We start from the raw sequence: 15,991 nt of genomic DNA on the forward strand, positions 1-15,991 counted from the left end.
TTTTATACCACTTTCCTTTAAATCGGGCAGGTAGGGTTTTAATCTTCATAATATTTTTACTTTTTTCGCTGTAAGATGCAAAGCGAGGAGTTAGAAAATGTTGAAAATTTTTTAGAAGTAAATGAGTTTATTTATAATAATTTCAACAACTTTAATTTTTTCGAGGAGGTGGATTGTAATGTACAAAATAGTGTGTTATTTCTTAATCTGAATATTAGGAGCTACAATAGGAATTTTGATGAGTTAATTGTTCTTTTAAATAATTATGATAAGAAATTTGATATTATAGTTTTAACTGAGACTTGGACGGATGAAAGTTGTGTGCCTGTAAGTATGGATGGATATGATGTGTTTGTAAGTAAGGCTAGAAGGAATCAGAATGATGGTGTGATTGTGTATGTGAATAAATGCTTTGCTGTGAGTTGTGAGGAAGTGCGATTGTATGGTGCCACAACTATCAAATTAGACATATCGCTTGGCGGTGGGGGGCTGTCGTTGTTGGCTGTTTATAGGAGCCCGTCGTCTGACCTTGAACCTTTTATCGACGATCTGGAGAGTTATCTGGATGATCGGTCCCTTTGCGGGCGGTGCTGGCTGGTTGGTGACCTCAATTGTTGTATTCTGCCTAACAATGAAAACATTTTGTCCCAGAGATATCTTGACGTTCTTTATACGGCAGGCTTTACACCATGCATTAATAGCCCAACTCGAGTTACAGCTGATTCCAAGACCTGCATTGACCACATTTTTACCAACATAAAACATGTAAATACAGTTAAGTCAGCAATAATACACACTTCTATAACCGACCATTTTATAACTGTTGCATCGGCTGACTATAATCATTATAAGGTAACAAACAGATATTCCAACAAAAGCTTTACTTGTGTCGACTCAGAGGTTGCCCAGCGATTGTTGCGGTCACATGACTGGTCCTCGGTACTCGCTACTGAGGACGTCGATGTGGCCTGCGAGGAGTTTGTGCGACAGTTGCAGGAGATCACAAGTGCGGCTACTTCAAATAAAAGTTTTTCTGCCAAAAAAACCAAATTAAAACCATGGATCACTGTTGGACTGGTTAATTCTATTCGTGTTAGGGATAAAATCAGTAAACAGTTGAAAAAACAACCTTTCAACCCGGCACTTAGATTACATTACATAAACTATAGGAACACTTTGAATACTGCAATCAAAAGTGCAAAAGAAAAATACTATAAGGATCAAATATCCGACTCATTAAATAACAAACGTCGCCTTTGGAAAAACATGATAGAAATTATGGGACTTAATAAAAAAAAGGACGATTTTCCTGTAAAACATTTTATACCAGATAACCAAACTTTAGAAGAGGACTCAATAAAAAAAATTGCTGATGCCTTTAATGACTACTACGTAGATGTAGGTGCCAACCTAGCTCGTGGTGTCCCTCAGGTTCTGGAGCCAGTAATCAACGATGACGATTTCCAGACGGATACCACTTTCCAGCTGTCGCCCGTGGGTGAGGCGGAGCTGTCAACTGTCGTTCGGGGTATGAGAGGGGGGTCTGCTCCTGGGGCTGATAACATTCCGGCAAAACTTATCAAAAATAACTTTGAAGAATTGAAATATCCACTTTTACATATCATTAATACCAGTTTTTCGCAGGGCACATTTCCAAAAATTTTAAAAGTAGGTAAAGTAGTTCCTATATTTAAGAATGGTGAAAAAAATCAATTTATCAACTATCGTCCAATTACTTTGGCCAGTGTACTCGCTAAACTCATTGAAAAGTGTGTTAGAAAACAATTCGAAAACTACTTAACAAATTTTCAATTACTTTTTGATAAACAGTTTGGTTTCCGTACGGACAAAAATTTAAATGATGACCTTTTTTCTTTAACTAATAGTTTGCATGATTCTATTAGTAAAAACAAAAAACCCTTGATTGTCTTTATAGATTTAGCTAAAGCCTTTGACACCGTTGACAGACGATTACTTCTTAATAAGTTGAAATGTATAGGGGTGAGAGGCGTCACTTTAAAATGGTTTGAAGATTATCTCGCTGAACGTTTCCAAATTGTCTCGATTTTAAACCAAAATAGTTCACAAAAAAGAATTGATTATGGAGTTATCCAGGGTTCGACCTTGGGGCCTCTGTTATTTTTAATATACATAAATAACCTGGGCAAAATTAACTTAAACAAAGGGCAGATCTTTCTGTACGCCGACGACACGGCGCTCTTGTTCAAGGCGACAGCTGGCCGGAGGTGTACAGCAGCGCCGAGCGCGGCCTTCTCACTGTCAAGCGATGGTTCGACCAGAATAAGCTAACTGTTAACTTATCAAAAACAAAATTCATGCCGATTTCACTAAGATCTGATTATGATCCTTTAGATTTAGATTTAAAATTGCATAGTTGTGGTGCCGAGATTGAATGTGACAAGTGTGAAAGTATTGAACGTGTGAATGAGTTTAAGTATTTAGGGGTGATGTTTGATAGCCGGCTGAAATGGACTAGTCACATAAATCAAATTAGATGTAAACTACGTAAATTCATTTTTGTTTTTTCTAATATATCCAAAATTTTACCTCTTGATCTTTTAAAAAACATTTACCATGCATACATACAGTCTATTCTACAATTTGGGAATCTAGCGTGGGGTGGTGGCTATAAAAGTATTCTGGCCCCTATCGAAATTATTCAAAAAGCCATTATAAAAATTGCTCTACGGAAACCTCGCCGCTACCCCTCAGAATATGTCTTTGACGAGTTCAGAGTTTTTAATCTTTCACAGCTTTATATAAGATCATTAATTATATACATTTTCAAAAACAAAAATTCTCTTTTTAAACAAACTTCTCACAACTATCCTACAAGATTTGCTTTGAACACTGGGATAGAGTTACCTAAGATCACTAAAAGTATTAATAAAACGTCTCCCCAATACATTGCAACAGTTATTTTTTCTAAATTACCCACTCAGCTAAAAAATCCGGAGCCATGCAGTCTGTTAAAATATAAAAAACTCGTAAATAAATGGTTGGTGGAACTCGGACGCGGGCATATCAACAGCTTGTTTGTGGCCATGTATTCCTTCTAAAGCCGTCATAGTAAATACAACGATGAATGACTGTCAGGTTGGGATGTTTGTGTGTGGATGTGCGTGCGTGTGAGTGTGAGTGAGAGGGAGCGAGTGAATGGTTCATAGGACATGCAGGGACAGAGCAGAGACGGCCTAACTAAAGGAACTGTGGGGCCAGCAGCCGCCTGATGTCCTGGTGCAACTGAGCAACTGAGCTGAAGTGTGTTGTGTGTTGTGTGTGTGCTGTTGTCTGTCTGTGTGTGTATGTCTGTGTGTGTATGTGTGTGTGTGTGGTTTCCGAGTCTCAGTTGATACGTACGCGGTTTGTTTAGTATGTATAGTTTTGTTTTCGCCTTTATTTCCTATTGTGGTTCCTACATTTTTTAAAATTAATTTGTATTACCGTAGCTCAATGTGCAATCTTACTCCCTTCCAAAGTATGTAAAATAATAATTTTAGTTATTAATTAATTTTTATATCAATATGTAAGTTTGACTACTGGTGAAGCTCATTCCCCACACACAGGCTGTGCCTATGTGGGGAATAATCCATCTGTTTTGTACAACCCTATGTAACCATTTTTGTGTTTTGTGTTTTGGTGGAATAAAGTATTTTTCATTTCATTTCATTTTCATTTCATTTCATTTCATTTCATATAACAGTAATACAAAAATTTTTTAGTATTAGCTTTATATTAACTTTTTATATTTTAAGTTTGTGAACGCCTACAAAGCTACACAGGCAAAGCTACTTCTTACATTATAACTTCAATTAAAACGTTCCCTTTAACAAATTATCCCCTGACTTTTACAGTTTTTGAAAACCTTGACGTGTACTTAATGGTAGTACACGTAATCCCCAGAACTGTGACGTGCACCACCCTATTTTTAGTTATTACCCTATGTCACTATTACAATGGTGGTTGTACACTACATTATGGCATTTTGGAGTGTCTTTACTAGGTATTTGTGTTTGAAAATTAGCCATAACCACAAGTGGCACACAAACCAAATTTGGGATTCAACACTATTCACCTAGTGGTAACATTCAGACTTTCTTGGGCCAAGTAGAGAAATGCTATTATACTACCGCGATCAAAATTAAAAACTAAGAACCTTACTGATGTTCTAAGGTCTTTTGGTTTATTTATAAAGAGAAATGATCCCACTAGAGAGCCCTCATGCCTAGACCCTCTATAGTTTAAATGTGGGGTAGTACAATACATTTGTTAAATCTATACTGAACTGGAGTTGCAGACCACTCGCATGTTTTTATGAACGTTCAAGTAGATTCAGTTTTAAGCCAATTGAGAAGAGAGATCTTGGTCAACCGTTTTCCCTACAGACTGCTTAGGCCCACACCTGCCAAACTTATTTGTAAATAGACTTTAAAGGGTTGTATTTTATTTTAAGTAAGGGCTGTTTTTGCATATAGCTCTGGTATTCGTCGCAACAAGGCTCCAAACCGCTTATTGGCATAATTTATGAACAGAAAGGTTAATTATTGAATCTTCCGCTACATGCGAGATGAGGACAGTGGGTAGTTTTTTGACCTCAAGAAACATATTTGATGACAACATTCATCGCCAGATGACTAAAGGTTACGGTGCTAGTGCAATGAGTGAGGGTAAAGTGCAAAAATGGGTTAGGTAGTTAAAAATGGCCTTGAAAGTATCCATTTCGGAAGTAAATGGGTTTTTGGTGAGTACCCAGACTTCTCTTACAGAAGACCACAAAGGAAAAAGGTCTTCAAATTAGTTTTTAACTCCCTAACGCAGTACTGGGCATGACCACAAGTAGCACATACATTTACTAGTGGTTATGAGGCATGTACACGCAGTACATGGTTTTATTTGTAGGATTCATTATATTACTTTATAAATGTACTATAGATTAATCGGTTTTACATTACATTTACAATATTCTTATAAACACTCTTGCTTTTTTTTGGTAGTATGTGGTATTTAATACACACACATATTTACTTTTGAACAAAGTTCAATCTGTGCGCCACTGGAGCAAGTAAGTTAAACTGTTTAAAATCCAAAACACTTTTCTAATTGCCCTGCCTTTTGTTTTTCCAGGCCCCAATTTGTGTGGTGGGAATGACAACACGCATAGACGTCACTGAGTTGTTAGAAAAGCGAGTCAAGTCACGATTTTCCCACAGGACGATTCTTCTGCTTCCTGCTCCAACAGATATAGAAAGGATGCAGTTGTTTAAGTCATTATTGTGTATAGAAAGTGAATCTGGTCGGAGAAAAGATAAATTCGTCCAAAACTGGAACTCCTCGGTCAACAATTTGTGTGGCAATAGTGAAGTGAAAGAAGTTGTAGAAAAACTGTTATTCCATGATATTAGTGAGAAATCATTTAGATCATTTTTGGTAAGCATCACATTGGTTAGCCTAAGAATAACTTAGCATACGACTATTTTGAAACGTCAACTTTGTTTTATTAGTTTGCTTCAACAATTAAACAAAGCACTGCAGTATCGTATTCACAGAGGCACAACAGGTTGTGCTTCCACAGAAAAAGCCTCCTTATAGCTGAGTATCTGAGTTGTTCCAAAGTTGTCCTTGTGGTTCTGGACCTAGCTGTCCGTGATAATTGGGATTTTAATAAATGTTCCTAGTTAAATAAAACACCTACTATGATTCCACTTTTTTAATGGACATAACTTAAATTACTTAAAAATTTCTTCTAGAAGTACTGGAGCATAGCCTATTTTATGATCTTCTTAGAATGTAGATGCAATTTTAAGACTTAAATAATCTTCGCTTTTCCTATTCAAACTTACTCAAACTTACTGGGAGCTACAGGATGCACACAGCAAGCCATCTTTTTCCAAGGTGTAGGCTAACTACTGTATCTCATAAACGAGTTTACGAGTACCAACTTTTCATTCTAAGAAAATCTTACAATACAAGGTATCCAACAGAAATATTGAAGTAAGTCACCATATTGGACAATGGTGGCTATTTTTGAAAAAGTGGGAGCATTTTTCAAAGGTGTGACTAGCTGGCATGCTTGTTCAATAAAAAAAAACTTAAAAATAATTGAGACATTTTACAAATTTTAGAATTAGAGCGATTTTTGAAGGTGAAGGAGTGCAATTTTCGGAAAACGCTTAAGAGTGTTTTGTAGAAAATTTAATTCCTGACTGGAAATTCTTTCAAATCTTTGCTAGCTCTTACCGTTTTCGTGCTCCGTTTTTTTAAAAACGGCTGTTTAAAAAAAAAATTTCTTAAAAAGGGGGACAAAAATTTCAAATTTTCAACTGCCATAACTTTTGATATGATTGACGTAGATATCTCTAGTTTGCGCCATTCTTTTTATTTTTTCACGCCCTCACATTTAATATGTCAAAAGGGGTACCTTGCAATTTGAAAATTTTAAGTTTAGGGTAGGGGGAGAAAGGGGTGAATGGGAACTTTACATTAAATTCACAATTGTGGCCCCTAAGTCAATATATGATTCCCGCAAACTGCATATTTCTAACTATTGCAGTTTTTACATAGATAAAGAAGCAAGTATGAAAAAAACACCCCGTATATTATGTACACATTCATATATATAGGCTATATTCTCTCCCGTTCCGGTTATCCCCAGGTCAGGGTATTTACTAGGCCTCTCCATCTTCTTCCATTTATATAAAACCTACTATAATCTGTATATGATCTTGTTCCAGTTGTATCTTGTAAGCCAACTGTCTGTCTCCAATACCACAGGCGCTTCACTAACTGCTGAAGATGTGTTGGAATGTTATGAGAACTGGTCTCAAGATGACAAGGTGTCTATTCTTCAGGGGCTTTCAACATTAGAACTTTGCTTGGTAATTGTAATTCCTAAGATACCATACAGATTAGCAAACTCGTACAAACTTACGGTTTTATTGTTTTAAATCCAGGGCTGTTCAAACGTTTTTGGATTGAGATTGAGACTAATTCAAGAATGGATTTAGGAGATTGATGAGTTGTGGTAAACATACATACATTTTTTTATATAAAAAGAATATACCTTTTAATTTTTACTTAGTAAAAAAATGTCCCAAAAATTATGACCATCGGCATCACACTCTGATAGACGTTCTCCAAAGCTCTTATCAACTCATAATGCACATTTCACGTGAAATGGTGTCGACTGTCGACTAATGACTTCTTCAATTATCTGGTCTTTGAGCTCATGTAGGGTCTGTGTTTTAATACTGTTACAAGTCAGGAGCCCCGCGCAACAATAGCCAGGCGCCGTCTCAAAAGGGTTGTTTGTTTACACGGGTTTCTCCTAGCGCACCACTGATAGACAATAGACCCATGTCAACGTACTACCTCAATAGGGGCCCTAGAACCTTCTACACTTCTACGGCGTAAACACCTTTGTCTAGGCTACCAGGGGTCTCCAGAATGTTCCACGGTAAATTTATATAAGGGACCGTCTTCCGGCACACGGCAGTTGAGTTGAGTTGAGCCTTCCGAGAATCGTCGCGGCAAGCGCCCGTCGGTGTTAGTGACCAGTGCTAGTGCTAGTGGCAGTAACAGTGTAGATACAGTGTAGTGACACTAGTGACAGTGTAGTGACAGTGCTGTAACAGAAGTAGTGATAAATCCTGTAAAAGGTTAGCTGTAAGTAGAATCATTGTAAATTAGAATAGGCTTTAGCTAGGTTAGATAGGGTTAGTTAGGTGTTAGGTAATTGTAATATCTGTAAATATAGAATAATTAGTGTAAATAAATAGTTATTATAAAATCGCCAAGTTTTATTTGTAAAGAACCTGCTAAGCCCGCAACAATTGGTGTCAGAAAGCGGCATTATTTTGGCGATTTTAATTGTAAAATATTGAGTTTTATTTTAGTTGTATTAGATATTAGTAAGATTCAGGGTTTTTGTTACATATTAGTAATTTGTGTCGTAAATTTGTTTACAAAGGAAAAAAATCATTTATTGTAAAATTATTTTAATTGTCTGGCATAAAAATGGCTTTCAAAGGTGTAAAACTTGATGAATTAAAAGTAGCTGATCTTAGGAGAGAATTAGAAGAACGAGATCTAGATACTAGTGGTACTAAATCAGCCCTTCAGGCACGCCTTAAACAAGCTTTAATTGATGCAGGTGAAGACCCAGAAAACGTTTTATTTGAAACATCTGATTTCAATAAAATTCTTAAAAACTTAGAGTCAAAAATGTCAGAAAGTAGTAAGACGTTAGAAAACCTAGAAGCTAATATTGAGGCAAAAATGTCAGAAAATAGCAAAACGTTAGAGTCAATGTCAGAAAATAGCAAAGCATTAGAGTCAAAAATGTCAAGCCTAGAATCAAATATTGAGTCAAAAATGTCAGAAACTAGTAAAGCGTTAGAAAACCTAGAGGCTAATATTGAGTCAAAAATGTCAAATGTTGAATTAAAAATGCTGAACAAATTAGGTGAATATTCTAGCAAAGTTGATAGTTTAGAAAGTAGGATGAATGAAATTGATGAGAAAGTAAACTGTATAGAGAAAAATTTAGAGGATAGGTTAGTTGATAAGCTTCGGCAGGAGATGGTTTCGTCGCGAAGCTTCACACCTGCGTCATCGGCTAGCACTGGCGAACTTCTGCAGGATAACGCCCCAGAGACGATCTCCAAGCCAGCACCTACCATTGCTGCCGTTACCCCTCAGAACATAGTTCCTCACTTCGATGGCAAAACCCCCTGGGAGGACTACATGCTTCTCTTCGAGACAGCGGCTATGGTCCATGGGTGGACCGAGGAGACAAAGGCTTCAGCACTGTGCCTGGCACTACGGGGCGATGCATTAGCTGTTCTGCATGCTATGCCAATGGCGGAGCGAAAGAATTTCGCAGAATTAGTAAGAAGATTGGACATGCGCTTTGGACATCGACATATGGACCAGCTCTACCGATCACAGCTGCGGAACCGGATCCAGAAGCCCAGCGAGTCGCTCCAGGAGTTTGAAGCCGACATTGCTCGCCTGGTGAGAAACGCCTATCCATCGGTCACGGATGATGTCTACGAGAGTTTGGCGGTGGATAAATTCTTAGACGGTCTACGTGAACCTGAGACTCAACAGGCAGTGAAGCTCGCCAGACCAAAGACCCTGAGTGACGCACTGGCACAGGCACTGGAGTTCGAGGCTGTGCGACAGTCGGTGAGGGGCCAGGCTCGAGTCCGCGTGGCAGACGCAGAACCTACAACTCCACTGGACATCGAGGAGCTAGTAAAGAGAGTGCTGGAGGCACTAAAAACTCGTCGCCGGCAGATACGCTGTTGGAGTTGCGGACAGATGGGACATCCCCGGAGTAAATGTCCTTCGACCACATCAGAACCGAAGCAGGAAAACTAAGGAGGGTTGATGGAAAGGGGCAACCGTCAGCCCGCGATTGGAAAGCCCCGAGGAAAAGTGGTAAAGTTGCTTCACTGGGAAGTCAGTCGAGCAGTTTCTACGTCGACGGAAAGGTGAACGGGCGTCTCCAAAGCTGTCTTCTGGACACCGGGGCGACTATGACCATCCTGAATCCAAACACTGTGTCGACGGAAGATATTTCACCAACATCGTGGTCTCTACGTACAGCTACAGGTCAGCTGGCTCAGGTCTATGGGCAGACGGTTGCTACCTTCCACATCGGTGGCTGCGTGTTTCAACACTGCGCACTTGTTGCCGACATAGACGAGGACGTGATTTTGGGAACCGATATAATGGTGAAGTACGGACTGAAGTTGGACATGTCAAGAGGACTAGTGACTCTCGGAGATGAAGATGTCATACTACGACACGGAAAAGATATCTCTGCACGCGTCCTTCTTCTGGAAGACACAACGCTACCAGCACGCAGCCAAGTCATCGCCCGAACTATTGTCGAAGGAGATTGGACTAGTGGGCAAAGTGTTCTTCTGGAGCCAGGAAGTGACAGTGAATCCCAGCTTGGACGTGGTGTCTTTGTCGCCAGATCCTTATTTAACTTAGGACATGAAAATCCGGTGCAACTGATGAACTTGAATGGTTTTCCTGTTACGATAAAAAGAGGAGTAACGATCGGAACGTGCGTGGCTGTTAATTCGGTGGTACGTCAACTAAAATCATGCCCGCCATCTCCAAATGGATTACCAAAGGAGCTAGAAGATTTCGTGGAGAGCACCTGTCAGGAGCTGACGCATCAACAAAGTGCAAAAATAAAGGACTTTATTACTAGATGGCAAGATGTCTTTGAGTACGGAAGTGGCCCTAGAGGAAGGACGAATATAGTACAACACAAGATAGACACCGGAGATGCAAAACCCATACGTCAGGCCCCTAGACGACTCCCACTGGCAAAACGTGACGAAGCCGAGAGAATCATAAAGGAGATGGAAGCGGATGGTGTCATCGAGCCTTCTAGCAGCCCTTGGGTGTCACCTGTGGTACTAGTGAAAAAGAAAGACGGCTCAACAAGATTTTGCGTAGACTACCGCCATCTCAACAATGTCACCAAGAAAGACAGCTACCCTCTACCCAGGATTGATGACACACTCGACACTCTGGGAGGATGTCAGATATTCTCAACCTTAGACCTCAGAAGTGGCTACTGGCAGGTCGGGCTCGCTCCTGAGGACAAGGAGAAGACAGCGTTCTCTATTGGGACAGGACTTTACCAATTCACTGTGCTTCCTTTTGGACTTTGCAATGCCCCTGCTACTTTTGAAAGGCTCATGGAGAACGTCCTCAGGGGATTGTCATGGGAAACATGCCTGGTATACTTGGATGACATTATCGTCCTAGGCAAATCCTTCGAAGACCACCTGAAGAACCTGGAGAATGTCTTTATGCGACTGCGGATGGCTAATCTCAAGTTGAACCCCAAGAAGCGCAATGGACAGCATTTGTTCTACCTCGTTACAAAGGAAACATCTAGCAAGAAGCCGTCCTACGAATCTTTGAAGAAAAGCCTGCAAGACCTGCGAGACAAGCTCCTTCGGATTGGAATCAAAAAGCTGGCTATTCCAAGGCTGGGATGTGGTTATGACGGATTGGAATGGAAGATTGTAAGAAATATGGTGCAGGAACTTTTCGAGGACACTGGCATCGACATTGTGGTCTGCGTATACAACCCATGGGGAACCTCCGGTGGACCAGAAGATCGCAAGCTTCAGGGGAAATCTGTTCTGGGACAGAACAGTCTTAAGGAGGGGGTAGTGTTACAAGTCAGGAGCCCCGCGCAACAATAGCCAGGCGCCGTCTCAAAAGGGTTGTTTGTTTACACGGGTTTCTCCTAGCGCACCACTGATAGACAATAGACCCATGTCAACGTACTACCTCAATAGGGGCCCTAGAACCTTCTACACTTCTACGGCGTAAACACCTTTGTCTAGGCTACCAGGGGTCTCCAGAATGTTCCACGGTAAATTTATATAAGGGACCGTCTTCCGGCACACGGCAGTTGAGTTGAGTTGAGCCTTCCGAGAATCGTCGCGGCAAGCGCCCGTCGGTGTTAGTGACCAGTGCTAGTGCTAGTGGCAGTAACAGTGTAGATACAGTGTAGTGACACTAGTGACAGTGTAGTGACAGTGCTGTAACAGAAGTAGTGATAAATCCTGTAAAAGGTTAGCTGTAAGTAGAATCATTGTAAATTAGAATAGGCTTTAGCTAGGTTAGATAGGGTTAGTTAGGTGTTAGGTAATTGTAATATCTGTAAATATAGAATAATTAGTGTAAATAAATAGTTATTATAAAATCGCCAAGTTTTATTTGTAAAGAACCTGCTAAGCCCGCAACAATACTATCTCCTTCTGGTATCTCAAATCAGGGGAATGTGCTAACCATTTCACATCCCGAGACATTAAATGCCCAACAAACAATGTCCTCAGCTTCTGTAGTGTGGCTACAGCTCTGCACTGTTGAAACCATAACTCTCCCTTTTCAGCATTTTTTTCAAGTTTGGGCCCGAACAAGTTTTCCCACATTGAAACTTGTAACATAACTTTTAAAATTTGTAAACCCTTTTTGACCTCTATCTTAACAAAATCTAACCTGAAACTCCTGAGTTTCAATACAGAACTAAACTCATATGCATTGTCTTTCACAAATTATGCTCAGGATTTCAGCCCAATAGCGGAAATCTTGTTTGCTCACAACAGTCACAACCCATTGAGTTGAAAATGTGCCTGGTTGTAACCTCTTAAACAACACTGCTTCACAAGTAATTTGCGCAAGCATTTATCACAAGTTTCTGCGTTTTATTTTCAATATAATTTTCTATTAATTTTTGTGCCATCATAATTTTATATAGATGAAAGTACGCAATTACTCTCAAACTACAATCTGACATTCCTAATGCAATAGCATGCCTCCCGTCAGAAAATCTTGGGCACCACTCAAACACTGCCGTGACAAACCCAACATTTTCCGGTGTGCTCACTTATTTGCGTCGTCTGCGTTTCTCAGTTCTTAGAGTAGAGTGCAACCACTTCAAACTTTTCAACCGACGATCATATTTTGTTGCTCTCAATATCATGTTTGATTTTATTTCTAGTTTTTGAAATAAGCACACACAGCGTAACCTCAATGTTTTACCAGTTCAAACCATGTTCAAACTAATTTATTATGTGAGCGACCATACCAACAATATGTCCATCTCTCCCCTCCTCAGCCGTAGTACTACACAAGTCAAACTGCCAAATCCATTCAGCCCCACGCTGTATGATGATTATTGACCATGTCTATTGCATCATCGTAAATATTTAATTATTCTACATTTTAAAAATCACTTGGTGTGCAGTGTACATCATTTACAAGAGGTATATGAGAAGATTTTAGTTGCTAATTTATTTGCCAAACTAGGACAGTTCTTTTAACGATTGGAGACTTTCCTGTAGTAATATGATTTTTTTTTTAGGTGATAGCTATTTGCCATCAAATGGAGCTGTATGATGAAGTGCCATTCAACTTTGAGATGATTTTACAAAGATATCTCAACTTTGCAAGGCAGTCACATAGTGTTAAGATAGGCGAAAGATCCGTTATACTTAAAGCATTTGAAAGGATTCAGGTAAGAAGATAATGGAAAAAATTGTTTCATACCATGGATGTATTTCGCCTATGTTTGGTGAAAAAGGAATAAATAAAACTGAAGCATAATTTGAAATTAGAGGTCTTGGATAAAACTTGTTAACTGTTGTGATATATCAATCAATTATTTTATTTAAGAAAAAAGGGATGGACGAGATTGGATTTTTAGTTCGAGACGAGACGAGACGAGATTTTTTATTTCTCATAAAATTTCGAGACGAGATCGAGACGAGATTTCTCTTCTCATACACAACGGGAAATGCACGTTCGAAATTTTTACCTGATTTTGTAACATTGTTAGATGACTGTTTAAATACTAAAATAATGATAATAGGCAAGAATATTTACAATCTTTTATTAAATAACATCAGCATAACATTTTTTTATTAATCACGCCTAACTTAATAAAAATGCCTACGATTAGGAAACATGGTGATATCAGTTAGGATAGATTTCTACTTATCCTAAAATAAAATAAATCATAAAATAAAAGCAATATTAATTTTTATAAAATAGTTACTTGTTTTGACTTTTTTATAGTAATAAAACATTCCTCACACTGCTTACACTTAACAAAACTTCTCAAATGTTATTAAAGTAATATTATTAAAATAATGAAAGTAATATTTACATTAAAAGAATTAAAGTAATATTTACATTAAAAGAATTAATTAAATAAGAACGCCTTCGAAAAGGAAACGCAACTACTACACGCTCCTGTATTGCGGGTATTGCATTGACTTTCTGCAGGCGTTTTTAATTTTTTTTTTTTTTTTTATTTTTTTTTTTTTTTTTTTATTCTCGTCTCGATAAAAATCTCGGCCAAAAAGTAATCTCGTCTCGTGTAACGAGATTGAAAATTTCCCGAAATTTCGAGACTTGACCATCCCTAAAAATTCTTATACTAAAGTATTTAAGTACAAAGTACACTACAACTACTCTGAAATTAAATAACACTTGCGATCGTGCAAACTATGCAGACACTCTCTTTGATCACACACATATTAAATTCTATAGTCGTGTCACCCCCTTCGCCCCCTGGATCCGCCACTGAGTCGTGTAGCACTTTCTTGTTCAGACACCTGAACTCTTCTAGTTCTTTTTTAATCAGCCAGAAATTGTACAAAAATGGATGGATACTTTTGCAACACTCATTACGTTTGCAAAATAAGTAATCTACAGTTATACAGGGTGCCAATTAAGTCTTAGGACGACTTTATTACTTTAAAACGAAAGATATATCACAACCAAATTTGTCATATCATTACTGGTAATAGTATGCTACTTTTTTTGTGTGCATTATAGTGGCTGGATGTCACTTAGACCTCAAAAGGTTGATTCAATTGGAAATTTCTATTTGTTTCTATCTATTTAGGTATTATTTAAGGACTTTAGTTAAGTCTGGTGCTCATGGACCGGACAGGGGAAGGAGGTATCCCCTGAAACAGTAGTGGAAAAAACTTCAGTTGTGCAGACATATTTCTAGGAAAAATATGAGAGACTTCTTTGTTGTCCAAATTTTATTAAAAATGCATTAAACGGGTATCTACCAAACAAAAAACCGGGAATTTTACTTAGTTTTGTGCTGGCCATGAAATATATGGGATTTGTATTTAAATATCAGACTATGACTTTAAAAAAATTACTAAGTTCGTCAGTCAATATATTCACGCTTTTGCCGCGAATAGGATGACTATGATAACATTTCCATTACCGCAGAAGACAACTGCAGGAGATGTTCAGAATTTAACGCGATCCCAGAAGATGTTTAGGATTGTACCGTGATCACAGAATGACAATGATAACTTTTCAGTAACCGCGAGAGATGACCACACAACCGCAGAAGATTTTTAGGATTTTTCAGCAATTGTGCATGAGGATGATAACATTTTCGTAACCTCTGGAGATAACAATGATGGCCATACATCCGCGGGAGTTATTCAGAATTTACTTTGACCGCAGGACATAATCAGGATTTTTTTCACAATCTCTGATGACGATGATAATGTTTCCGTGACCTTGGGAGACGACGATATCTACATAACCGCGGAAGATAATATCAGGATTTTGAACAGGAGCGGCAGGAGAGAGAATCATGAACATCTTTGGTGGTCATCTCCATCATCTTAAAACATCTCCCGTGGTCGCAGAGAAATCGAGAGCCTCTACTACAGTTCTAGTGAAATTGTTTACGTCTCCAGCGATCACAGTGGAATTGGTTAAACATATTACGCAGTTTCTGGGACATTATCCTCGTCTCCTGAGATCGAGCGATCTTCAATCATGAGGATAAAAGCTTAAATCATAGACTTCTAATTTCAATTACCCAATTCTAGATTGGCCTGAAAATTATTTCTGGTCCCAACCAATCTCTTAGGGTCAACTGTTGGTCAACTGTTGGCCTTGCCCGACCCAAAAATTGGAACCCAGCGGTCTCCCTCTGCACAAGTTTTAACTCTAACCTGTAACCATCTTGGTTATCCTCCAATAAACTATCTAACATAAAATCAAACTAATACACCATTACAAGTTGTTGTATTGTTCCAGGCACTTGAGTTAATTATTCCCGTAAGCGGTATGGCTGGTCGCAGTGGGTTGAAGGAATACCAAATGTACAACTTTATACTTAGGAAGGATCAGGTGCAAAAAGCCATTCAAGCTTATCCTGGTTTGCAAACGGATGTTATTCAGTGGTCCAAAAGTAGTCTTGATTGAGCCAGCGTGTGTTCGCTTTAAGAGTGTGTACTTATTTATTTGATACAATTTTTACAAATGTGAATAAAAGTTTGTTAATTTGATAATGTTACTGTTAAATTGTTTATCCTTATCCCCTAGTGTTGAAAAGTAAAATTGGTTCAGTAGAAATTCCAGCAAAATTGTAGCTGGAATT

The 15,991-nt window shown here is 38.6% G+C and overlaps 1 protein-coding gene across 1 annotated transcript; it reads left to right on the plus strand.

Moving 5' to 3' along the window:
• Nucleotides 1–333: 333 nt before the first annotated feature.
• LOC128982516 (origin recognition complex subunit 4-like) lies at nucleotides 334–15,907 on the plus strand. The gene is made up of 7 exons (XM_054401475.1): nucleotides 334–440; nucleotides 864–1,006; nucleotides 1,331–1,569; nucleotides 5,146–5,448; nucleotides 6,753–6,896; nucleotides 12,929–13,081; nucleotides 15,649–15,907. The coding sequence occupies exons 1-7, from the start codon at nucleotides 334–336 to the stop codon at nucleotides 15,814–15,816; spliced, it is 1,257 nt and encodes a 418-aa protein (XP_054257450.1). The 3' UTR covers nucleotides 15,817–15,907.
• Nucleotides 15,908–15,991: the final 84 nt, after the last annotated feature.

This window comes from Macrosteles quadrilineatus, unplaced genomic scaffold, assembly GCF_028750875.1.
Source record: "Macrosteles quadrilineatus isolate MER2022 unplaced genomic scaffold, UCM_ALF_1.0 Scaffold_432__1_contigs__length_69167, whole genome shotgun sequence".
NCBI classification, from domain to species: Eukaryota; Metazoa; Arthropoda; class Insecta; order Hemiptera; family Cicadellidae; genus Macrosteles; species Macrosteles quadrilineatus.